The 25882-nt window shown below is 44.8% G+C and overlaps 1 protein-coding gene across 1 annotated transcript in view; it reads right to left on the minus strand.

Annotated features, from left to right (window-relative positions):
- Positions 1–25882, minus strand: part of SLC26A3 (solute carrier family 26 member 3) — a 109915-nt gene that overhangs the window by 70133 nt on the left and 13900 nt on the right. Inside the window, exons 3-5 of the mRNA XM_069629154.1 lie at positions 15294–15433; positions 9314–9424; positions 8812–8981 (exon numbers count right to left, since the gene is read on the minus strand). Coding sequence (XP_069485255.1) covers positions 8812–8981; positions 9314–9424; positions 15294–15433 — 421 coding nt within the window. The remainder of the gene's footprint in view (positions 1–8811; positions 8982–9313; positions 9425–15293; positions 15434–25882) is intronic.

Raw genomic sequence — 25882 nt, forward strand, 5'->3', positions numbered from 1 at the left:
GAGTAGGCCTGGTTAGAGCCGAGCCCCTGGCTCCAGTAGCCAAAAGCGAGCCAAGCTGGCAGGATAAAGGCTGCGGCAATCCCCGCATCCATGCCTCCCCAGCGCCGCCAGGCTTGGCCCATCAGAGAATGTGGCGATATGGGCTGGTTCTCAGATTTCCATGGCCTTGTGCGCATGCACTCACATCTCGGGGAACCTCATCCACCTTTCATACTCACGTGCATCTCAGAATGAGACATTCCAAGAAGTTTGGAATGTCTACTGTAATGCCCTGTATTGTGGAACCAACAAATATATCACCGATAAACTCCAAAGACTACAGAATAATGCCCTGAGAGCAGCACTAAATATCCCCTACAGAGAGCACATCACTAATTCCAGGAAAGAGGCTAACTGGTTAAAAATAACAGACAGAATCCTACTTAAAACAGCATCCCTCACATCTAAATGTCTAAACAGCCTAGCACCCCGTATCGTATGGAAAAAATCAACAGGAAAATTTCCACGCGGCCCACGAGATCTGCTAACACCTCCAAACTTGACATTCCAAGGTTTAAACGCTCCACCGCGGGAGGATCCAGCTTTCCTGTCAAAGCTGTTCACTGCTGGAACAAACTACCACTTGAACTCAGAACGGAACAACCGTACCCGAAATTCAGGCACAAGATAATCAACTGGCTGCGTGCCAATGACACATAACTTTCACCTAGCCTCCTACCGAGCCATCCTACCCATTGCCTGGACACCCCAAGACACGCCCCGCCTCCGGGTACATGCTTGTATATATTCGTGTATATATCTGCTTTTTGCAGCTGTGTTTTATATGTTTATGATTGTATATAGTCTCACATATATTTGCTCTCTTTTGCCACTGTGTTGTATATACTAATGCCAAACATTGTAACAAGCTTAAGTCTTCATGTAAACTGTTGCGCCCGGCTACCCATGGGTTTGGCGCGCATTAACAAATAAATAAACAAAAACAAAAACAAAGTTCCCATCAGTGTGCCAAGCAGACAAATCCCCGGTGAGCAATACATGAGGCCTCACTACCCTTCTTACCACCAGTCAGACTCCTCCACCATGGGGCAATCCCTTGACTCATGTCTACCTCCGCCCCCACCACCATCTTCCACTGAACTCTTGCCTCCAGGGAGTGGCTTCCCTCGCTGCACTGCCTCCGTGCACTTACATTGGACTATCGCCTTATGCTCTTCTACCGCCATATAATGAATGGCCTCTCGACTGTGGACTGCCGCCTTGCACTTTAGGCAGAGCTGGTTATGGGTCATTTGAGCCATCAGTCACCCCTCCATCACATCGCAAGGTGCTTGTGTGAATCCAGGAATATCAAGGATGGGACATTCCAGAACAGAGGTGCCAAAACGAGATGCTGCCAATGTTGCCTCCTGGCACAGGCCAAGCGTGTAACTGGGTGCTTCAGGCCTTACCCAAGTCGAATCCTACATTCAGTATTAAGCTTGTCTTTTCATAGTATTGAAAGGCTATATTTAGCCTTGTGTATGATTCAGTAGTATTCTTTTTGTGAAGACTAGTGTATGAAGACTATTCAAAAGGCTGAAAACGCGTCGATTACTAACCGAATACTAACACATGCTTGTTTTGTTGTCTTTTAGTCTTCATTATGTATTGAATACAACATTACTGACACTGGCCACTACTAAGAAAACAAAAGAAGATCTCCAATTTTAGTGAGGGAAATCCAGTCCAATTGTACACCTTTAATGATCTGGTGTTGATGCTTTATTTGAATGAGGCTGTGTAATTGCGCGGCATCCTGTCTTTGCTTCCGCTGTTAGTTTTTGGAACTGCAGCGGTTTACTACTAAGCGGTGTTCATTTGAGGGGCCCTTCTGTCAGTTACTTGCAGTTGTGTTGAGAGTTCTAAACGCCTGCAAATACTTGAAGGGTTTGTTGACTTAGGGCTATTGTGTGTCACTGCTAAACGCCTGCAGACATCCAGCATGTCATGGGCTAGGCCTTCGTAGGGCTGTATTCTACTTTGGCAGTGGAGACTTGCTGCTAGATCGGGGTTGTTCAACACCAATTCAAGGACTCTCCAGGATTTGATAGGTAGTTACTTTCGTCATAGGAACTTTAGCAGAGGCTGCATCGGTGTTGGAGGAAGATATGTATGCATTGATATGATATGATAAGTTATTTATAACACGCTTAATACCCAGAGGTTTCTAAGCGCGGACCCGGGGATCGAACCTGTGTTGCTCCGGGTCGTCTTGCTTCCAAGGCGAGCATGTGGCCCCTGAGATATCCTCCCGAGACAATTGCTCTGTACAAACATTTTGGGCTGCCCAGTTATTGGACATTGGAAAAATGTGCAGGCAAAAAGAAGGGGAACCAGGAGATATTGATTAGGGATCACATCCCGGTACCAATAATCACCTCTGACATACAGGCTTGGCATCTGTTGTGAACGTTACATGAATGTGTTCGTCTACAGCAGCATTTGATCTTCAAGTAAACTAATGGACTGCTGAAAATTATTCTTAATTTAAGAAAATATCTACTTTTTGAGTTTTCTGTACAACTGTCTATTGAAATGTAACAACACGATTTGAAAGTGCATTTAATGATGAAAATTGATGAGGTGTAGGTCAGGAAACGACCATAGTGCAAATGTGTAATCCATACCTACTGCTCAAATCTGATAGGGACAATAATCCCCTTGCTGCAATGTGTTTCACCCAAACTAATGACCTTCCCAACCTTTGCCCTGACAGAAAACTAACAAAAAGAATTCTTGACGAACTAGGGGGCTCTGGGCACTCATAAACATAAGAGGGAAGCAATCGAACTCACAAAACCCTTAAATTGTGACGCAATCGGTCATCTCGTCACCTGTGGGCCCCCAGGTATACCTAATCAGAAGTCCGTTCTCAAATAGATAGGTTTCATGTGTCATGGCTATGCTTTAACTATCAGGACTAAGACGCACGATTCAACGAGCAGCTCAGCCCTAATATCGGACCTGGGCCAGGGCTGTGCGCCTTCTGCTCTAACATACCAAGTCGCCTGTTCCACCTTCTGTTCTTTTGTAAAGAATATGATTCTTTAAGACAAACATTATTTTATCAAATTTTTAGGAAACGTAACCCGAGACAATGCCGGCCAGGATTTGTATATTTATTACTGTCAATGGATCAGATGGATTTTGGGATCCACATTTATCAGACAGGCTCTACATATCAGAGAAGGCTGCCCAAGGCTATGTAATGCATAGACGACGTGAGCTCTCTGGAATTATTATTGTGTGCCAGTCATTTACCTTTTTTTTTTAATCAAATCGAATTTCTTTTATATTTATTAATATCAACATTTTAATAACTTTCCCGTTGGATGAAATTGTGTTTATGTGTGTATTAATGTTGCTTGTATTTATAATCATCTAAATATCCGGATAAAAGCATATTTATTCATTCACATAATGATGTCACACAACACATGAAAACAAGCCTTTGATTATCTATGAGTTTAAACAGCTGTTGGCTAATGAACAATGTGGCAACCAAGAGCCTCTATTGTTACAACAACTCTATTTTGTGTGTATGGCTGATGGTTCACCCTGGGGGTGCACACACATGTACTTACATTGTTCAATTGGAAACCGCCATACAGTGACCCATGTCTCCTCCTGGCAGAACAGGATTTGAACACAGAGCCTTCATCTGGACAGAACTGCTTAAAATGCCTGTCAATACGGCTTTTTGTCAACGTTGTGAGAGGTCAGTTGTCTTTTTTGAGAAACCAACTTCTTATATTTTGTTTTGTGCAAATGTTTTATGGTTTCCTGAGGATTTATTCACAAAGGTTTAAAAGAAGGCAGGCCCATTCTCTTTATGCAAGAACTCGAGGTAAGGACATCATATCCATAGTTAATCTTCCAGGTGTTGGTGGGAAAACATGGCCTGGCAGGCAGCCCATTTTACCAGGTCGAGTTGTGCGCATGGGTCATTGGCACCTAACATTGATGACGTCATGAAGTCATTGTCATGATTTTGAAAGGTTTGATTCAAGATGCTTGTAGCAATTGATTTATCATTTGGTTGTGATGGAAGTGAAAATTACATTCCAGCATTGCAGAAAAGGGGTGTATCTGACTTTTTTACCCCATAAACATCGGCAAGGACTCCCAAAAACGAGGGAGCAGAATATTACCAACAACAAATAGGAAACAGACACACAGGACCCTGTGCCCCTTCTTTCACCCACACGACTTCTTGGAAGTAGTGGATGTAGTGTTACACAAAGAAGCCGCTGTTATTACTGCCTCATCTGAAGAGGTGAACGCGTGTATTTTAATGTGCTTGAATAACTAGGTGCAAAGAATAACATGAATAGGAAAAACATGTCCCTTGTCTGTCAGTGAAAACCTTTTTACTCAATTATAAAAGACTTCCATTCCATTGGGAATGGTACTCAGTTGTCTTTCTCCCTAAAACATTATTTTACTCCCAACTTTAATAAATAGGGAGTAAAATGCTACAAACTAATTCAGTACCATCCCATTGTTCCATTCATGCAGTCCTTATTCCAAGGAAAATATGTTCAAAGCAATGGAATATTGAGGGTAAATGATGCAGAGCCTTTCCCGTTTTAGTTTTGGCTCATAGAGGGGGCATTAGCCAACTATATGAGGAAAAGGTGAATGGTGTAGACAGTATATGTGGGATTGGCCCTATGCCTGGCATTCGTGTGAGAAAGCAATGACACCAGTAGCTTAACCAGTAGCAGATCAAAGTCATTCCTGGACTCTGGTGATTTAGAACACCAATTGCTCCCTGCACAGCAACTGCCTGAAAGGTAATGGGTTGATTTGCAGCAATTCATCTTCCGTTATCTGCTTCCTTGTCACATTTAAGGTAATTTAGGACAGCCAACTCTTCCAACTAAAACACTTGAATGAAACGGTATGTGTTATTGTGGCTACTAAGAGCTGATTTTGGTGTAATGAAAATATTGAAACCAATAGTGCCTTTCACAGCTGATTTATAAGCAATATAGCATCCCAGCACACAACCCATAATTACATTATTGAACTTTTATCATAACATAATAATATTCGGATATACAATCATGTTTGCTTTCTAGTTTTTTGATTAATTTAAACTTTGCTTCCATAGAATCATGCAGAAATGAAAAACACATAGTTCATCTGTTTCGTATGAAAAACATATTTTTCCCTCATGTCTTTAAGGGTGGTAGTATGTTACAAAATCACAATGCATAATCTCCTGCGCGCTGCAGCACAGGCATGTTATCGGATAACTGACTCAAGCCCAGCTGATGCAATGAAATACATTACCTAAAATGGCGAACTGAAAATATTCAGAAGTGGTCCAATGTGATCAAAGGGGATCTGAAGTTATATGTAGTAATCCGTTGGAATGTGAAGCAACCCAAATCAATCCGAAAGTATTCTGGGGAAATCTAAAAGTAGTCACAAACAATATGAAAGTGATCTCAAGTCATCTGAAGAAACCCAAAACTAATCTCAACTAATATGAAGTTATCCAAAGTAACCTGAAAGGAATTTGAAATAACCTGCATCGATCTGAAGTAATCCGAAGTAATCCCAGAGTAAACTAAAGTTTCATTAAGGAAACTGGAAGTAATACAAAGGTTGTGAGCCATCCAAAGTAATCTGGTGTACTGTGAAAGTACTTGGGCGTTATCTGAAAGTAATTGGTGGTAGTCTGGAGTTGAAATAATCAAAAATGTTCTGTTATCAGAATGCAATCTATGTAATCAGAATTAATGGGGATTCACATTTTAATGTGAAAATGTTTGGTCTTTCTCACAATACATTTTACCATACTTGACCATCTAATGACGCAGACCTGTAAATAGTGACAAGCATTGCTAAAGCCAATACTCTTGCTTGTGGCACAGGTTGTTATCTAAATGGCAGGAGAAGGTGATTGTGTTTCATCTTTTGTGTATAAAAGGTAGTATTGACAGTAGTAGCATGTTATTATTATTCATTGTGTTATGAAAAGGTAACAACGTTTAGTAACATGATATTAATTTTTGAATGATTTGTAAGAAATATATATACATTTTATTGTTAAAAAACGAATGCTTGTCTTTACATTTAAAAGCGAATCCCATGTGAATTCTACCAGTGCTTTAAGGGAATCGACCCACTTCAAAAGTAGACAGAGTAACCGCGCAATTAACTTAATTTTATTTAAAGAAAATGTTACACTATAGTTCCACAGAAGGATTCATATGTGAAAAACTAAACTCGCAATGGACACATACTAGCAATATCCACCAAAAAAGGGGGAGGAGGGCATTTTTACCTTCATGAACACTTCCTCAAATCATTAGCTCCAGGTCATGCAGGTACCCACAATGCAGAATCTGGTTCTTTTCATGTGGGAAAATACTAATCATCAACGTGGGCAAATGAGCTAAAACAGAACAATTCCCTAATCATCAACGTGGGGAAACGAGCTAAAACAGAGCAATTTCCTAATCATCAACATGGGGAAACGAGCTAAACAGAGCAATTCCCTAATCATCAACGCAGGAAAACGAGCTAAAACAGAACATTTCCCTAATCATCAATGTGGGAAAACAAGCTAAAATAGAGCAATTCCCTAATCATCAATGTGGGAAAACAAGCTAAAATAGAGCAATACCCTAAACATCAACGTGGGGAAACGAGCTAAAATAGAACAATTCCCTAATCATCAATGTGGGAAAACAAGCTAAAATAGAGCAATTCCCTAATCATCAACGTGGGGGAAACGAGCTAAAACAGAGCAATTTCCTAATCATCAACATGGGGAAACGAGCTAAACAGAGCAATTCCCTAATCATCAATGTGGGAAAACAAGCTAAAATAGAGCAATACCCTAAACATCAACGTGGGGAAACGAGCTAAAATAGAACAATTCCCTAATCATCAATGTGGGAAAACAAGCTAAAATAGAGCAATTCCCTAATCATCAACGTGGGGGAAACGAGCTAAAACAGAGCAATTTCCTAATCATCAACATGGGGAAACGAGCTAAACAGAGCAATTCCCTAATCATCAACGCGGGAAAACGAGCTAAAACAGAACAATTCCCTAATCATCAACGTGGGAAAACAAGCTAAAATAGAGCAATACCCTAAACATCAACGTGGGGAAACGAGCTAAAATAGAACAATTCCCTAATCATCAATGTGGGGAAACAAGCTAAAATAGAGCAATTCCCTAATTATCAATGTGGGAAAACAAGCTAAAACAGAGCAAATACCTAATCATCAATGTGGGGAAATGAGCTAAAACAGAGCAATTCCCTAATCATCAATGTGGGGAAACGAGCTAAAACAGAGCAATTCCCTAATCATCAACATGGGGAAACAAGCTAAAATAGAACAATTCCCTAATCATCAACATGGGGAAACAAGCTAAACAGAGCAGTTCCCTAATCATCAACGCGGGAAAAAGAGCTAAAACAAAGCAATTCCCTGATCATCAACCTCTAAAACAGACAGATCTCCTAATCAACAACGTGAGGAAATGAGCTAAAAAAGGAGAGCAATTCCAAGTATTCTATAGTCCAGGTGGTACTGTTGCTACAAGAAGGACAAGCAATATTCAGTTACAGGCATGTCCTTATGTTTTCCATTTGTGATGGCATTTGTGATCTCATGTGTGTGAGTATGAGCAGTGCATACTGGGAGTGCGAGTTGTGGTTGTATAGCTTACATTGACTCTCAAATGTCTATGCTTTTAGATTTTGCACTTTATCTATAGTGTCCATTTAACAAAGTTTGTCACTGAATTTAGGTTTATTTGACGGCACCTTAATGATAACATCCCCATAACGGCTCAGTGGGACACTGCCTTATTCCCCAGTGCATGTCCTTTGGCCATACCCCATGCCTCACTTTTCCACCCACAGTAGCCAAGGACCGTATAATGGGTGAATAGGGGACAGATTCCCAGAACATGGCCTTTGGCCATGCACCGGCCAATCTGACCAAGTTATAAGCCACCCAAAATTAGCTTCTCGCCTATGGAATTGGTTTGTGTTCCACTGGGCATTACCTTCAGTCATGGCCAGTGGCCACATTCCATGGGGAATGTCCTTTGGCCATACCCGCGCCCACCTAGCCACTCACAGAAGCAAAGATCCCCATTATGGGTCCAGAGGTCACCGGCTATAGGCAGTGGGAGGATGACCGGGTTTGTAATCTGATCACACCAAAAACGCCTGTGTTCCTCACTGAGAAATGTTCCTCGATTTTACATTATAATACAAATGAAGAATTTGAAGCCCTTCGAGTTTTGCCATTGCCTGGTCTTCTAATTCAGTTGCAGCCATAGCGATGGCTGATGTTTGGTGCTACAGCGAAGCTGATGCAGTGGGCTATGTGGGTTGAGGGGTCAGTATTGAGAAGAATGGGATAATGGTACTTGTTTGTAATGGATACAAATTATGATGAACATTCTGGTCCCTTTTGTGCCCCTCTATTATAACTTGTTTGTTATTGTGTGCAGATTGCACCCCGACTGTGCGATGGAGCGGAACATTCTTCTGCAGCGGTGCGTGTTTCCTGGGCTCTAGCGTCAGAGCTACATTTAAAGTCCTAACAATTTCTCCTGCTTCCAAGTACCATGATTGGGCAATTGTTCCAGAATGTGACAGTAGATTAGAACCTTTTTCCACTGATATTAGGAACTTACCTAATTGTGGATCACTTCAAACAACCAAAAATCACTATCGGCATAATAATGCAAATTATACTACATTCGCTGTGTAGATCCTGTCCCCACCTGGAAAATCCCAGCCAGCATTGTTATCGATGCTGCCGCAATCACTTTCTGTTCTTCGTATGATAATGTTCCATTCTCAGTACTGTTGTTGCCCATGGCAACCGAATCAGGACTCGGGACCATCCTCGCAACCACTGACCCCACCATCAGACTCAGCACAGGGAATGGACCTATTGATCAATAAAAGGTGGGTTAATGATTGCTTATACAAAAAAGGCAGGAATAGGAAAAACACAGCTGTTTCTATTGATGCTATTCTGTCGTGTCACCATCAAAATATAGAGGTCCATTACAGATGACGTCACATAACACAATGGGCCTGATGCTTGGCCCAGTCGTCTACTGATAAGATCATGCCATTCAAGATGATTGGCAACATGCTAGTAGCTATAGCAACACCCAAATGGATTTAGTGCAAGCGTCTATTGTGCTTCTAAACCAAACTCAAAATAGTAACAGTAATGCCTTACTCATTTCTTTTCCTTATCTTTGTTAAACTTACCAACTGATATGTGTTTGGAAGTTCCAAGGAAAAAGTAGATTAGTACTGGGAAAAATGCTGCATACAGTCCATAGCCCGGAGAAATGTCCACCAGCAGCGCGAATGATAGCCCTGCAAATCAGCAAATGAGTTCCCGATTATTATTTATACAATACAGTAGATGGGTCAGTAATGCCTGACCCCAGTAGTATCATCCTTTCAGTGTGCATGTGTTGGAAAGGGTGGCCCATACTTGCATTCCGAAGAGAAGTCCAACCAATGCCCATAAATAACCCCACAGTGTTTTGCTACTTAGCATCCTAGATGAACTGTTGGCCTACTGTAGTATGTTGCCCTAGATTAAATGTTGCCCCTCGTAATACTTGATCAAAATACGTGAATTGTTTGCCCTAGTTGAATTGTTCATGCACTTATTTTTCTCCTCAGCATCTTAAATTAACTGTTGCTCCACTGTATGAATCGTTTGCCCTAGTTAATGTGTGTCCCGCTGTATTTTACTCCTAAGGATCCTAGATTCACTGTTAGCCCCCTCTATGACTTATTTGCCCTAGTTAAATTTTTGTCCCACTGTACATTCCTCCTTAGCATCCTAGATTCACTGTTGACCCACTGTATGACTTGTTTGCCTAGTTTCATTTTACTCCTTTACACCCTAGATTAACCGTTGCCAGAGCATCTAGAGACCATGCAAATGACAGTGGTGCGCGGTATAAATCCCAGTAACGTAAAATAATATTTATTTATCCTAAAGATTCCCTTTATATGCCTTTGACCATCTCAGATTTGCACCTGGTGGCTTTTACCTGATTCACAAAGCCTGAAAGTGAGGCAAATCTGGAGCTGTCAGGAGAATTTGTCCAGGTGTGTCTAATTAAGGGAATTCCAGCCTAGCGAATTGGCCAACCTAGGCCCTGAATGCATTGGGATGCTCTATTTGGCCACTCTGCTCTCCTGTAGACTGTAGTCAGTTGCACAATGGAGCACGTGCTACACTGACACAGTAATTAAAATATCCTCTGACTGTTGCCACTTCCACATTACTGTTTAGCACCCTCAACACCACCGCAGGAAATAGGCAATCTTTACACTGGGAAGACCCCTTTTGTGCCCGTGGGGGGTTGTCAGAATGACGTGGTTTGGGCAAAGGGGGGGGGCAGCCCAGGTCGAGGAGTGACTATCTCCTCTGGAGATTTGCATTAAAACAAATAGCATTTTGGGAACTTAAGAATGACGTGAGAAATATATATTCTTTTTTAAAAAAATGCCTGCGAAATCATTCGTGACAATACTCACCCCAACAGAAAACGTCTGTAAACAACAAGACATATATGCTTCTGTGGAAAATGTCCGTTTATGAATGTGCGAGGCGGGCTGTTTGTATACTGATCACTCGGTTCCTATAGTGCTGCTTACAGGGATTCTTAAGGCTGATAGAGGGAGACCTGGGAGCAGATCTTGGGCACGGCTGGGGTTCTGGGCCTTGTTCCCACACAGAACAGTGGTCCGTCAAAAGAGATTTCTGGAGCTCAGCTCCTTCTTGTTCAGGCCTGATCCCCTCCTTGCTGACAACCATAGCGCATTATATTGCCCTCTGGAAGTACAGCCAGGGCTTTACGTGGTGCAGGGCTAGCTGGGGCCGAGCCCCGGCAGGCTCAGAAATCTTAATCTGGGGGGAGGGTCCCTGTCGGAGCTCACTAATCTCCCCTGGTAGCCCAAGCCGCTACAGGACAAGGATTTTTTTTCTAAAGCATAAAGCTCTCACTCATGTGTGAGAGCTCAAGGCTTCAGAAAAAAATACCTTTAATTCATAATGGTGGCGCTACAAAAACAAGCCATTCCTTGAAGCAAAATATTTTTCTAAAGCCTGAAGCTCACGCTCATTTGTGGGAGTTTCAGGCTGTAGGAAAAAAGGCCTTGATTTCCAGTGGCCTCACTTTTTAAGCCTTCATAGTGACACTGTCCCTCGAGGGACAGTACCACCAGCAAGGCTGAATAGGTGAGGCACTGTCCCCTGCCAGGCAAACCTTTAGCAAATAAATGCAGAGATCAGCACCCCCTCCCCTATTGGGAAAGGGTGCTGATCTCTACACAAGGCTATCTGGCGGGGGTGCCTGTAGCCCATTGAGCTGCAGCTCGTCAAGGGGGCGTGGCCTAACGATCTGGCAGATGGCCTCCAGCCGCCAGGCCATGCACCATGATGAACCCTGGCTCATTTTCCAGTGCCACTTAAGGCACTGGGTACAGTCATATGTGATTGCTATGCATTCAGTGTTTTTAGCATGGGACTGCTCTTAGCCACACATTATGTTGAAATAACAATACCAACCAGCCAAAGTGGTCTTAAGTCACCAAAGTGCGCATCCATTGTGAGGTGTCACCTACAGTATCTATCATCAAACACCCATTTCTGGTACTCATGTTCTCTCTCCCCTGAACCTGTTCCAACCTTGTCCTGTTTAGTGAAAGCATTAAGTCCTGACTGTTTCACATTGGATGACACTGGCCCACAGCATTGTGTCTGGACCAATAGCCCTGTAGACAAACTTCCACAGAATATTATCTGTTTCCATTTCTGGGTGAGAGCGAGGGCGTGCAGGCATTTCGTTGGCTATGTTCACTAGCTCATCACACACAGCACTCCAGCAACTCTCGACCCATGCTTGCTCTTAGGGCAAACCTTTCAGTATCAGGCAGCGCAAGGTACCAACTGGGGATCCTTTGGGGGTACACATATCCTAAGTGCATGCACTGCAGATCCCCCAGAAACATAGCAACACTCACACTGCGAATGTTTTCGCTATCTCTGCAAACATCAATACTTCAGATTACCCATCCTGCCGCTCTCTCTATGCTTCCACTAACTCCTCTCACCCTCTCTTACAGGATTTAACACCAAGAGGCAGCAGAAAGTGTGCTATACAAAACCACGTTATGTTATATATAAAACCCAAAATGTTCACCCAGGGAAAGGTGCTCAGCCAAGCAGGTTGCTGGAACAGCAGGCATGAGCACACTGTGCACCGCCTGCTTTTTCCAGCCAGCCGAGGCCCTTCCCTGGGTGATTCATCTGGATTGTGAGCCTCACCCTGCTGCCTCCTCACATCCCCACCCACCGCATCCCCAAATACATCCCTCACCCTTTCAGCATCCCCCCTAACACCTCCGCTTACCTGCTGGACCGGAGCTTTGTGCTCCAGACCCAGCACTCCACCATCCTGCCTGACATGGAAATGGAAAAGGGACTAAGTCCCTTTCCGTGTGGTGGCACCCATCTTGTTTTGGGCCTGTGCAATATGTGCACAGCCAAACTCCCTTAAAAAGAAAAATACAACTATTTGCACCATGGGCAAACCAGGGGTGCAAATAGCTATTACCCTCTTGTGGGGGTGCGTACATGGCCGGTAATGGCTCACATCCTTCGCTGAGGCCCTCGCTAAGCTGGGACCAGCCTAGGCTGGGGCTGGCAGGCCATTACCGGCCATGTACGGCCCCTCACATGGGGGCAAGGGGGGATTGCAACAATGAATACATACATAAACTAAAACAATATATAAATACGGGAATAAATAGCACATAATGTATGATTTAGCTGTCCCGGGCAAACTTATCATCACCTGACTTTTGGGTGATTTGACATTTTTAGGATAAGTGAACTTTTATGTTGATCATGAAAAAAGGTTTGTCCACTAGGGATTTGCATGGGAGAACATATTGCACACTAGAAGTGTTGTGTGTGCTGGTGGCTTGGCATGAGCACATTTCCTACAAATAATTTTTCATTTCCAGCATGAGTGCCCACCATGGAAATTTAAAAATATATATATAATTACTAGTTCATTCCGGACAACGCAAGAAATCCTCACAAGTACAAAAGGGAAACGAATCACGCCACTCTACTGATCTTTAAAAGGTTGCTGGGTTTAATGGATTCTCTTCATTGTTGAATCACAAAACCATGGCAAAGAAACAAAACTTCATGAGCAAAACCATCACGCCTTCCACCCCTGCCGGGGCTTCGTCAGGCTGCTGTTACATTGTGATTAGCAAGCGTTCCTTTTTTAACCTCGTGATGTCAAAGTGCGTGTAAGATTCTATCCAACATAAAGAAAGGACTGGCACATTACACTGGTTCATAGCACCAACACGAGTGCCATTTTAACCTAGTGTTCGATATACACGGTACATATTATCATGATGCAAATCAGCTGTTCATCGGAAAGTGTAACCCGGTCGACTTCATGCACAAAGACTTTCACCAACATTCCAAACTACATAACGCTTTAATGTGCTATATATTGCAAAAAGATCTAAAATCTAGGTTTCGTCTCATACAATACGAGTCAAACCATAGTAAAAGCCCAATAAGGTTTCCAGAGAACAAACTGACAAACGACAGCAGCAAAATCCTAATTTCACTCTTCACATTTGTCTGAGCAAATAGATTTTGTTTCAGATTATCACCTACAAAATAAATTATCCCGCGAATAAAAGAACTGTGGAAACCATAGCTCTCAACTCACACGCTTTTGGCGGGTGTCACCCGCCTTTAAAAGGGCTGACTCACCAGCCAAGCCTCATGCACGCCCATTCAATTCAATTGGCGTCTCACCCGCCAAAAACAAAATCGGGTGATTTCACCCGCTTTGGCAACACAAATGGTTGAGAGCTATGGTGGAAACCCTGGTAACACAGAAAAACAACTGCAAAAAATTGCACACATATTCAAGTATACAACATAAAGAGGCAATTCTGTAAGCGATCTAAAGTGCAAGAAGTATACCAACTTATTCTCAGCAATGCAAATGTGCAACACGCAATAATAGCAGCTGATATTTAGAACTGTATAACATGCATTGTTGTGGGCAAGCAACGCTGTATAAACTCGGCTGCCCCGGGGTTCGATAAATTGCTAGTGCATCTCTAAAGCCCACATAGTAAGCACAAGTGTCCAAGCGCACAAAAAGTCTTGGGAATATATATAAAGGGTCAACGTGCTCGCCTTGGAAGCAAGACGACACGGAGCAACACAGGTTCGATCCCGGGTATTAAGCGCGTTATGAATAACCTGTCCTATCATATCAAACAGCAATAATAGCAGCTAGTATTCAAGATGATTTCAAGTGCAGAAAGGCAGGCAAGCAGAACTAATTCGACTCTAGCAAGGGACATTTCTTTTATGTGAAGCCCCTTCAGGCAAGAACATTTTTAAAGGATTTAACAAAGACTTCTATTTCTGCAAGCTCTGTTTCAGGCATTAGTCAGGCTCAAAGTACCCTGTTAACATTCATGGGTCACTCAGTTTTGGACGCGGTCATATTTTTGGAATGTTTGCCCAGGACTATCCAGTAGCCCAGAAATGTAAATCTGTAGACTTCTATGTCTAGAGAATGTGTATGATTTGGTTATCTATAGGAGTAAGGGTTGTTGAGGCAAGCAGTTGCTAGCCCCATCATTGTACAGAGATCAGGATGCTTCAAAGTATTATGATATGACATGATAGGTTATTTATAATGCGCTTAATACCTAGAGGTTTCTAAGCGCAGACCCGATGTTCGAACCTGTGTTGCCCTGTGTCATCTTGCTTGTTGCCCCTGAGATATTCTCCCAAGACAATCATGTTCAATCCTCAGAACATTGAACTCCAATACTCAAGGCAACCCAGTGAAAATTCTCTCAGGGTCCTCTACACTGAGCAGATTATAGTTGTGGGTGATGCCCTGAATTAAGTTCCATTTGCTGTCAATACTCATTCTACTCTTTTTACCCGTGAGCGGCCCTTCGCATCACTTTCATGACCACTTGATTTGTATTGCTCGCTAGCAGCTGCCCACTCCCAGCTGTGTTGGATCACATAAACTGCACGATGTACATAACATAAGAATCTAAATTCGCCCCACCCAGCGCAACACATGTGGCATGCCTGATGAGTTGAGAATGATCTTGCTTGCTGAAACAGACATGATTGACTGGAAGACATTACCTTGCAGGACGGCCACAAGCCCGGTACTGACCCCAGAGACAATATCACTGACGAGCCACTCCTTGAAGCGATACATGGGAAGCCAGGAGGCGATCGGGAGAAAGGTGTAGGCGATTTTCTTGGCCTTCTCAGGGGAGCAGCTGAAACGGAATCAAAGAGAATATGGAGTGGATACATGTTTCAAAGATACCCCTCATCTAGACTGTGTATGTTGCATAGGAAAGGAGAAACACAATATCTTGCCACGCCACATTGACCAAAATACATTAATGAAAACTGCTTGATATCTCTTGCAAATTGCAGAAGGTTTGGGGGAAACCAGGCTTTGCAGTTGTTAGACTAAACAAACCCCTTGCACATTTTGGGGTCCATTCACAATGGTACTCTATGATGTTGCACATACAATATGGTATGTATTTCTAACAGCCATACATTGATTATGTCTCGGCATGTTATTCACAAACGTATCCAACATATGTGAATCCTATGTGACGCTTACGTGGTCATATTCCCAAAGGATCTTCACTAACGGCTAAAATGTGGGCTTCTGTGTGGTTAATGCACACATTAAATGCGCACATTTAGAACATGCAATGTATGCAATACTCAATGTATACAGGCGACTTTTGAATTCTGTTTTCATGTAAGCATATGTGTGTTCTCTGCACCTTACCCATGTGAGTTGAGTGCAACTGCTTTGTGAATCGTGCATAGCCCACATGCACACCAAATCATGCTGATTTTTAATGTGCAGAACTCTACGTAATGTCCTGATAGTTTACTTGACAGGGTGGAAAAAAGTCACGGAGTCCAGAAGGTCGCAGTTTGCCATGATTTATTTGCTCACTTAGCTGAAAATAAGCAGTAATTCCAATCGGTATGCAATGATCACATTGAATACAAAACAACAAATTAAAAATAACGAATGAAAAAACAACTAATATCAAAATAACTAATTCTGGAAAAAACGAAAAATGGGGGTGTGAGAGAGAATAGTGGTTTTGGGGGTGGGGAAAAGTATTATTCAAAAAGGGGGGGGGGGAATTGAGGGAAATCCCTCCCCCCCAAAACAAGGAAAAAGGAATTTATTATTTTGGAATTGGTTGTTTTTGATTTGTTATGTTTTCATTAGTTATTATTTCATTAGTTATTATTGCATGTAACCATTCCGATCACACTGCACACGTATGGCAACCGGCATTGCAATGAAACCCCATGGATTCTTCTGGCTTTTTTGAAAGCAGAAGGAATGCATGGGATTCAAGTAGCCTCGTATACATCTAAATTAAATGCTCAAGAAGACACTGGTGAATATTCTGGGTGGAGTAGGGATGCATAAGGATTGCATTTTATGCTCCATGTTGCCACTCTGGGCCAGATTCAGAGCCCGTGATAAGAAACGGGTGGAAATACAACACTCTCCCCTCCAGTTTCCAGCACCATGAGAGGGGAAATGTCGTGCTTTCCATCAGCAAAAGCTGATAAAATCTCTCTTTGTGGGGGAAACATCTGCTCCAGTGGCATTGCGAGCCTTTCTCAAAACACAGCCACTTTTCTATTTTTTTTCAAACGTTCATTAAACTAGAAAGGTGGTACTGCAGTCTGAGAAGTGCTATGTACATAATGGGAAAAAGTGTGCTGTGGAGTTCAAGGGCAATCCCCCAGGGTACCGTTAATGAGTGCCTCATTAGGCTTGTGCAGGAAGGCTGTTCGTGCCTCTGAATGCAGTCCGTGCCAGCCCCTTACATGTGAGGTGGTTGGCAAGGCTGTTGCCATGCCGTAAATCATGGCTTTGCAGGAGGGGCGGCTACTCCTGTATTGCTTCAGAATAGATGTCTTCATGGAAAAGTGTCTCACGACCCTTTTCCATTATAACACACAACTCCCTCTCTAGAAAAACCATTCCAAAATTAGGCAAATGGTAAAAACGGATAGAGAACTTGTATCTACCTATTTTTTTGCATCCATGACATTTAACACATCTTTCAAACTGAGGGAAATTACTTTTACTAGGCGTAGGTCACACTGATGCATGACAACAGCTTTGTGGAACGACTCATATATGTTCAGGCTTCTATTCCTGTGCTCAAAGAAACAGCACTGCCTAACTCATGGTAACTGAATACCGTCCCTGACAGTGCTACATATGTACAAAACATGAAATGTGCCTTGAAGGTGGCCTCAAGGAGGTCCAGACTTTTTTTTAAACCAACACAATGAAAAGTAATTTATCTGCAAACAGCAGATCCATCAGTCAGCACCGTGAGTACCCGTTTGGCTCCTCCATCTTCTAAAGGTGATGGCTCAGTGGAAGCTGGGAATCAGCTCCCGGGAGTAGGAGTAAGACAAATGTCTTACAAATCAGCCACTTCATTTTTCAGCAACATCTTCCTACAATTAATGTAACCTTCAGAAGCAGCGCTGACACAATATTTTGCAATCTCATCCATTGCTAACCACTCTCTTTAGAGGTGATAGGTAGTGAACACCTTAGGCTTTGTCAAACATTTTCGTGTCTTTAGCAACTTGACACAAAAAACTGTGAAGAACAGTCTCTGGAAAGTAATGGAGGTGGAACTGTTTAGCACACCTCCTACACCCGTGATACACCTGTGACACTAATGTCATGTATAGGTTCATAAATGTCTTTAATATAACTGTATTGTGTATGACACATGTTTTATGTTTTATGTTTTTTACATAGAAAATAATGTTTTTGTGAAAAAATAGGCACTAAAGATGAGCAAAGAATAAAAATAATATGTTTTCCAATTTTTCAAATCGTTTTGATGTCTGGTCAAGAAGAAGTTGATATGTTTGAAAACTTCGAGGTGTACATTTGGTTGTGATAATTGACGAATCACTTGTGATGCAGGAGGTAGTCTGTGTTCCCCCCCTTTTGTTGTATACATGATCACTACCCTGTTGCAACACAGACCCCTTATTAAATAAAAAATATAGGGTACAGCCTGTTGTATAGGTAGAACTTCAGAAGCCTCCAATGTTCAGTTGGTGGGGCGCGCTGCGGGCCAGTGATACAGCATAGATCATGCATTGGCATTCATAGGAACCAGGGTCATGCTATATTCCAGCACAAAACAATAGTATTTTCCATAGTGCAGTGAGATTTCCTCAGCACAGCTTAATGCATGAATTTCAATTTTGCATCACTATCAAACATGTAATGTACCTGTAGAGCTACTTCCTTCCTCTTTCACTGAGAATTCAGTGGTTACGTAAATACATTTCAGTCAAGGACACAAGAAGCAACTTCAGAACATCTTTGTGAACTGCTGCACAATGTTCATCATCCACACTTCTTATTAGTGCCTCTTGCTCTTGCCTAAATGTATGTGATTGCGCTGTGCATTTAGACGTCCTGTTTCGGATGTGCGCTTACTTGAGCGTGACACACATGGAAAGTTCACTAATGTCTACCTCAATTTTACAAGGTTCTAAATCTGTAGGTATGTCTTATTTTTCCACAACACCAAATCACCTCATTTTGTAGAAAGGACATGTTTGGCAAAGTGACACAGCTTCAAAGTAGCCACGCTCTAGTCATTCCTTACCCCTTCTTATTCCTTATTCCTAAACCATCCATTTGCATTCAGGGCCTTGAAGCAGAATTGTCCTTGAAATAATTACTCACCTGCATCCAGCTTGTAAAACACTGCTGGCAAAAAACATAGGACGTAAAAGCCATCGACAATATGAAAAGCTGTTATTTTTGTTTTGGTGATACAATGCTACTCAAGCCTTTATTTATTTACGAATTCACCATTGTTACTGGTTCCATACAGCTGTTCTGTTTTTATCTGGCATTTAACAAAGCGAAAACATGTTCCTTTGTATCATTGTAACCTGGCTTATTTCTTTTTTTGTTCGTTTGCAGCTCATTTATTTATTTATTTATTTATTTAATGTGTTATAGTTTTAAATTAAAACTTTACACATATACAGTCATTACTTATCATGCAACTTACTTAACATGTGGTTTACAACATCTTAAAAGAGTAGAGTACAATTCAGAGCAATTAATTCGGTTCATTCGTTCATTCAAATTACAAAATATCCTACATACTTCAATGAAATACCACAGAATGTCATAAAATATCATAAGAGCCATCAAGGCTCATATACCATACAAGTACAAGTAAAACAGATACATGTGCATCAGTGTAGATATCAATATCAGTTTCAAGGGCATAAATGCCTAACAGGGTTTATTCATATTCACTGCAACGCACTTCCGTATTATTAGTACTCCCTGATTGTGTTATTGGGTAACTGCTTAATCAGGTGTTACGATGGTTAGTTAAGGGTCTGATCCAAATTTAGGTGGGTCTCCACTACCTTCCAAACCCTATAAAGTGCCATATGCTTACTCCCATTCTGTGTGTTTGGACAGTTCTTCCAGAAAGTAGAATCTTTTATCGATTCCTGGCGATGGACAAACCTACTGAGATGTTTCTGGTATACCTTCTCCATACTGCTACAATTGGTGAGGACGTGTCTGGCCGTCTCCTGCAGTGCACTATTCCCGAAAAATGCGGCAAGTGCGATCTTAAGCAGGGATGGCCCTAATAGGGCCCACTACGTCCAACCTCGGTAGCCTATTAATTCGTAGTCGGAGAATAAATCCCCTCAGGCTTTAGAGGGACAAAGGGCCACGTAGGATTGGAGGATCTTTTCATAGTTATAAAGAACATCTATTACAAAGCTATAGCTTTTTTTTTTACCTAGGGACCTACTCTATCACTGTTCAAATGAAATACGATTCTGCTCCTATAGAATCATTGTAGTGTGCCTATAGATTTATTTTCCATACTCTCCTGCAGCCTTGTCTCTGTGCTAGACACATTCTTCCTTCTCCTGCCATCTCAGCCTCTTTTTCTTTGTCATTTACCAGCTTCTCCGTCTAGCCTCCTACCTCTCCCAACACAGCTGTGTCTGCTTGGGCCCCGCTTCTCTCCCCCTAAACCCTCATTTATGTGTGCCACTTTAATGTCAGAAAGGCATTTTTCTGGTTAATAAAACATGTATAATTGTTGGCTTGTTTAGCTCCGTTACATTTTACTTTAAAAGGCAGGCCTCCATAAAAGTTACTGGGTTGTGGAGGCATAGCTCTAATAAGAGAATCTGGCATGTCCATAATGTCAGATAGTTTACTGTTGTAACACACATTTCACCAGCTGTTACAATGTTTACACTTTCTCTCTTCTGCAGACTCAAAGCTGATTATGTTCCATTTGATATGTGTCTAAAGAATGTGCTCCTTCCTTTTCCATTGAGAACTCTGTGTTTAGTTGATCAAAAGTATATTCCCAGGGTTCAGTCAAGGAAGCAAGAAGCAACTTAAGAACAACAATGTTAATTGCTTGTGACTCCTTAATCATCCACACGTGTTTATTAGTGTTTGTAGCCCCCGGCTAAATGACTCCAGGGTCGAGCATGAAACCTAGAGATGTCTTCATTTCTTTTCTTAATGTTGCTGAGTTCCACATATGTAAGCATTTAACACCAAACCCACTTGTTTTGTAAAGCAAATAAGTGGCAGGTGATCATCAAAGCTGCAAACTGGCAAACCTTGAGTACGCTCTGGCTTTTCTGTCAACAGCTATGTCTATTCTGGGACTTGTAGGTCGCTTGTGGTCATTACAAGTAGTATGCACCCACAGTGGGTTAAAACATCTACTGTGGAGATGTGTGTGCCAGCAGTGGTCATAACCTTGAGTGTTTCTTGTGCATACAAGAGTAGAAACAATGAATTTGATTGGCTTGAATACAAGTGGCACATGCACAATAGGACTAAATAGAATTCCAATGGGTGGGGGAAAACAATGTGTGGAGGCAGCCTGATTTTGGGCTGCAATGGACTGCTGTTTGGTTTCTTTAATCCGCCTGTCCTCCCATGTGTCCTTTGCATTGAGTGCCTGTTTAAAGCACTCCTAAGCAAAACCAACAGATTTGGCTAATGTACAGGCACCAGAAAGACTGTTTGCCAGACACTGCCCTCACATGTCTATGTACTCATACGAAGTACTATTATGGCAATGCTTTGCAAATGCCTATAACATGCCCACACGAAAGTGAACACTGTTGGCTTTGAAAAGGTTTATGAATGGAATGTATGCCTAATAAGGGCCAGCTGTCGCATTTTAAAGATTTTTGCATTGCATTAAAAAAAAAAACCTTTGAAGAAACGAAACTGCAAATGCAACGAAACAGCATCTAATGAGAGTGTGCAATATGTCTCGGGAGGATAGCTAAGGGGCAAGGTGTTCGCCTTAAAGCAAGACAACACAAAGCGACAAAGGTTCGATCACCACGTCCGCGCTTAGAAACCTCTGGGTATTAAGTGTGTTATTAATAACCAAGTGTGGCGCTGCCCGATGACAGGCGCGCACGCGGCGGCGTGACGTTGCACGCCGTCGCGTGCAGTATAAATAAACGGGGCGTTTCCCGGCCGCGTTAGAGTGACCGGGAAGCCCGAACCAAGACGGACGTGTGGGTCTGAGTTCTTGGGGCCGGGGCTTACGGCGAAGCACGCGGGGGGCGCCTGTCACCCTCAACAGTGGCGACGAGTGGGGGAAATGATGCCCGGGCCCGGCGGTGATCATCGGAACAATTTTTCACCGGAACGAGGTCGAAGGACAGACTTCGTTTCATGCCGCGGGTAGTGCGTTGCCCAAGCGGCTGGCGGCCATTTTGTGCAATGGCTGTGGGATTTCAAGGAGCTCCGGTTTGGGCCCTGAAACGACCCCAGGCCTAATTTTTGGACACGGAGGTATGCCCATTTAGTGCATCGACTCAATTTTGGGTTTCCTACGTCGAGTGGAAGCTAGGAGAAGGCCTATCATGACTGGGCCTGCTGAATCCAGTTACTATTTTGGCTACCAATTTTTGGAACACACAAAGGCATTCTGCTTGTTCATCCCCTTCATCATCATCCTGGTGACTCCATCTATCTTCATCCTCTTCATCAACACAGAGGTGGCAGGAGTCACTGCATCCAGGGGTGGTCCAGGCTGAGAATCACCTTGGGCTGAATGTTTGAGTTGCGGCCCCAATCAGCATTATGGGGGTGCCTGTGCGCTCAATCTCATGAGTGACACCGAGGAACAGGACGGAGCACACGGTGTGGCGGCGCACTTTCATCCTCGTGCACCAGTGGCCCCGCAGGGTCTTCTACCTCCAATGCAGCAACCAGCAGCTCCAGTAGATGGTCAGGCAGCGGTTCCCGCCCTTCAACCCCCAGTTCAACCTGCTGCTGCTCCTGGTGTTCAGCAGGCAGCGCCTGCCATGGCGCAGGTACGTCCGCATGCTGCCCTGCAGCCCATCCCCGAATTCGATGTGTCGGGCCCGCCATCCAGCCTGGGGCCCCGATGGAGAAGGTGGGTGGACCGCCTGGACATGTATTTCAGGGCTGCGCAAGTGGTCGATGATGACGCCAGGCTGGCCACAATGTTGTACTCGGCAGGGCCCTCTGTCCAGGAGATTTTTGAATCCTTGCCACAAGGGAATGGAACCTACGACCTTGCAAAGGCCGCCCTCCAGGCATATTTTCTGCCCTTAGCCAACGCGGACTATGAGCGATTCGTGATGCTCTCTGCCAAACAAAAAGATGACGAGACCTTGGACACGTTCTATGGGCGCCTAAGGCGTCTGTCGCTCGCCTGCGCCTGGGGTGATGCAGAGGACATGATCAGGACCATGCTTATCCAGGCGTGCTCATCAGGCAAGCTCAGGCGCCAAGTGCTGAGGGAGCCGGGGATAACGCTCCAGCGCATCCTTGAGCTAGGAAGGAGCCACGAGGTGTCAGACGCGAGAGCGGCAAGAATGGAGGCCGGGTCGCGCCCCATTAAAACTGAAGAGATCTGCGCGATGTGGCAAGGGGGGAGAGGTGCTAGGAGATATGGCGGCGGCACACGGGACAGAGCTGGGAGGGCAGGCGAGATTTGCCAAAAATGCGGATACGACCTGCCTCACCCAGCGGAGTGCCCTGCAGCTGGAAAGACATGTGGACGGTGCGGGTTGCCAGACCACTTCTCAAGGGTGTGTAGGGCGGCCTTGCCCGTACTGGTGCCAAGGGGCCAGGGCCGAGCGGTCTCCACTGTCAAGGTCGGCCGTCCAATGTCGCCCAGGTGGACCAGGGCGAGGAGGAGGCTCAGGCGGAAGAAGCAGAAGAAGAAGATGAAGAGAACATATTCTTTGTCTCAAGTGTGGAGCTTCTAAGAGGCAGGAATCGACGTCAACCAAGGTGCGTGGTCGAAGTGAACCAGTCTCCGGTCCCTGTACTCGTGGACACAGGGGCATCGGTGAACGTCATGGCCGAGAACATTACAACGCCATGGATCAGCCGCCCAGGCTGGTCACGACAAAGGCCTGCATCTTCGCGTTCGGTGGTGTGGAGCCCATCCCTCTGGACGGGGCCTTTGTGGCAAAAGTGGAACACGATGGCTCCCACATCACAGCCCGCTTCTACGTGACACCAGTGAGTAAGAACACTTTGTTGAGTTGTGCAGCAGCGGAGGCTCTTGGCATCGTAAGCTTCGCGTACTCCGTCTACCTGGAGGACATTAATGACTTGCTGAAGAAGCATCATGCCCTATTCAAGGGGATTGGGCAGATGGCCGGGGAGCCGGTGCGGCTGCACATTGATGAGTCGGTACAGCCGGTGGCCCTCAAACATCGGAGGGTACCTTTCCACCTCCGTGAGCAGGTAGACAAAGAACTGGACAGCCTCGTCGATCTAGACATTATCGAGAAGGTGGAGGGACTGAATCCCTGGGTGTCCCCCATAGTGGTGGCAAGGAAACGGAAACAACCGGGCGCAGTCAGGATCTGCGTAGACATGAGAATCCCCAACAAGGCCATCAAGAGAGAGAGGCACCTCACACCGACGCTGGATGACATCATTGCGGAGGTGCAGGGTGCTCGGTTCTTCTCGAAGCTCGACCTCAGGGCCGGATATCATCAGGTCGTCCTCCACCCCGACTCAAGGTACATTACCACCTTCACCACGCACCGGGGACTATATCACTACAAGAGGTTGAGTTTTGGGGTGTCCTCGGCCGCGGAAGTATTCCAGAACATCATTCGGGGTGCCCTAGCCGACCTCGAGGGCGTCCTAAACATAAGCGATGACATTCTGGTCTTCGCAAGGACAGAGGTGGACCACCTGAGGCGTCTGGCGAAAACATTCGAGAGGCTGCAGTCGCTGGGACTCACACTACATAAGGAGAAGTGCGAATTTCTGCGCCCCTCCCTGGAGTTCTTCGGGTTTGTGTTCAGGTCGGGGGGGTGTCTCTTGACCCAAAAAAGGTACTGGACATACAGAAGGCCCAACCACCGGAATCTGTGTCGGAGGTGCGAAGCTTTTTGGGCATGGTCACGTACTGTGGCCGGTTCATCAAGAACCTGGCATCCAGGTCTGAGCCCCTCCGGGCCCTGACAAGAAAGGGCACTGTCTGGAATTGGGGTCCGCTGGAACAGGCGGCTTTTGATGACATTAGGGGCGCCCTCACGGCCGAGGACACAATGTCATTCTTTGATCCCGCCCTACCATCGGAGATCATCGTTGATGCTAGCCCATTCGGCCTGGGTGCGGTGTTGACACAGATTGACCGTGATGGCGGCGTCCGGCCAGTAGCATATGCCAGCAAAGCGCTGTCAGACGCCGAACAACGCTACTCGCAGATTGAGCGCGAGGCTCTGGCGGTGCTGTGGGGATGTCGCCATTTCTGGCTCTATGTACTCGGACGCCCGGTGACGGTGGTTACTGACCATAAACCTCTGCTGCCCATCCTAGCGGGTTCATCATCCAAACCGCCGGCACGCATTGAGAGGTGGATGCTGGCTCTCTTGGAGTATGGGGTGACCCTGGTTTACCGGCCAGGGGTAAACAACGCAGCTGACTACCTATCCAGACACACCAGAGCACCTGGAGAAGGAGATTGTGACATCTGTGAGCAAGAAGCTGAGGAGCATGTCCAAGTCGTGGTAGAGGCAGCCACGCCGAATGCCATGCCTCTCCAGGAGCTAGAGGCTGCGGCGGCACAGGATGAGTGCTTCAAAGTATTGAGGCAGTCCATGCAGTAAGGCTCCTGGAAGTCAGCGCTCGAGGCCCTGGCGGGACGCACTCATGAGGCCCGGACTGGTCTAGAACAACTATGGAAGGTTCGTGAGGAACTGTCCTTCTCGGCGTCGGGCCTGCTACTTCGGGGTGATCGGATTGTAGTTCCCCAGTCAAAGGTGGGTGAGGAGATCGCGCTGGCACACCGGGGCCACCAAGGGGCCGCCAAGACCAAGGCCCGCCTCCGGATGAAGGTGTGGTTCCTGGAGCTGGAACGCAAGGTGGACGAATTTGTGACGACTTGTGTCTGGTGTCAGGCAGCCTCGCCCTTACAGCGGGAGCCGGTCATCGAGGCGATGCCGAGGGGGACCCATCCGTGGGAGGTGGTTCATGCCGATTTTGGGTCCACCACCATGGACACCCACTTCCTGGTCCTGGTGGACGAGTACTCCCGGTACCCCGAGGTGGAGTTTGTGGAGTCCGTGGCATTTGAACATGTGGTAGTGGCGGT

Source organism: Ambystoma mexicanum, chromosome 12, assembly GCF_040938575.1.
Source record: "Ambystoma mexicanum isolate Mex_15411 chromosome 12, UKY_AmexF1_1, whole genome shotgun sequence".
Taxonomy (NCBI): Eukaryota; Metazoa; Chordata; class Amphibia; order Caudata; family Ambystomatidae; genus Ambystoma; species Ambystoma mexicanum.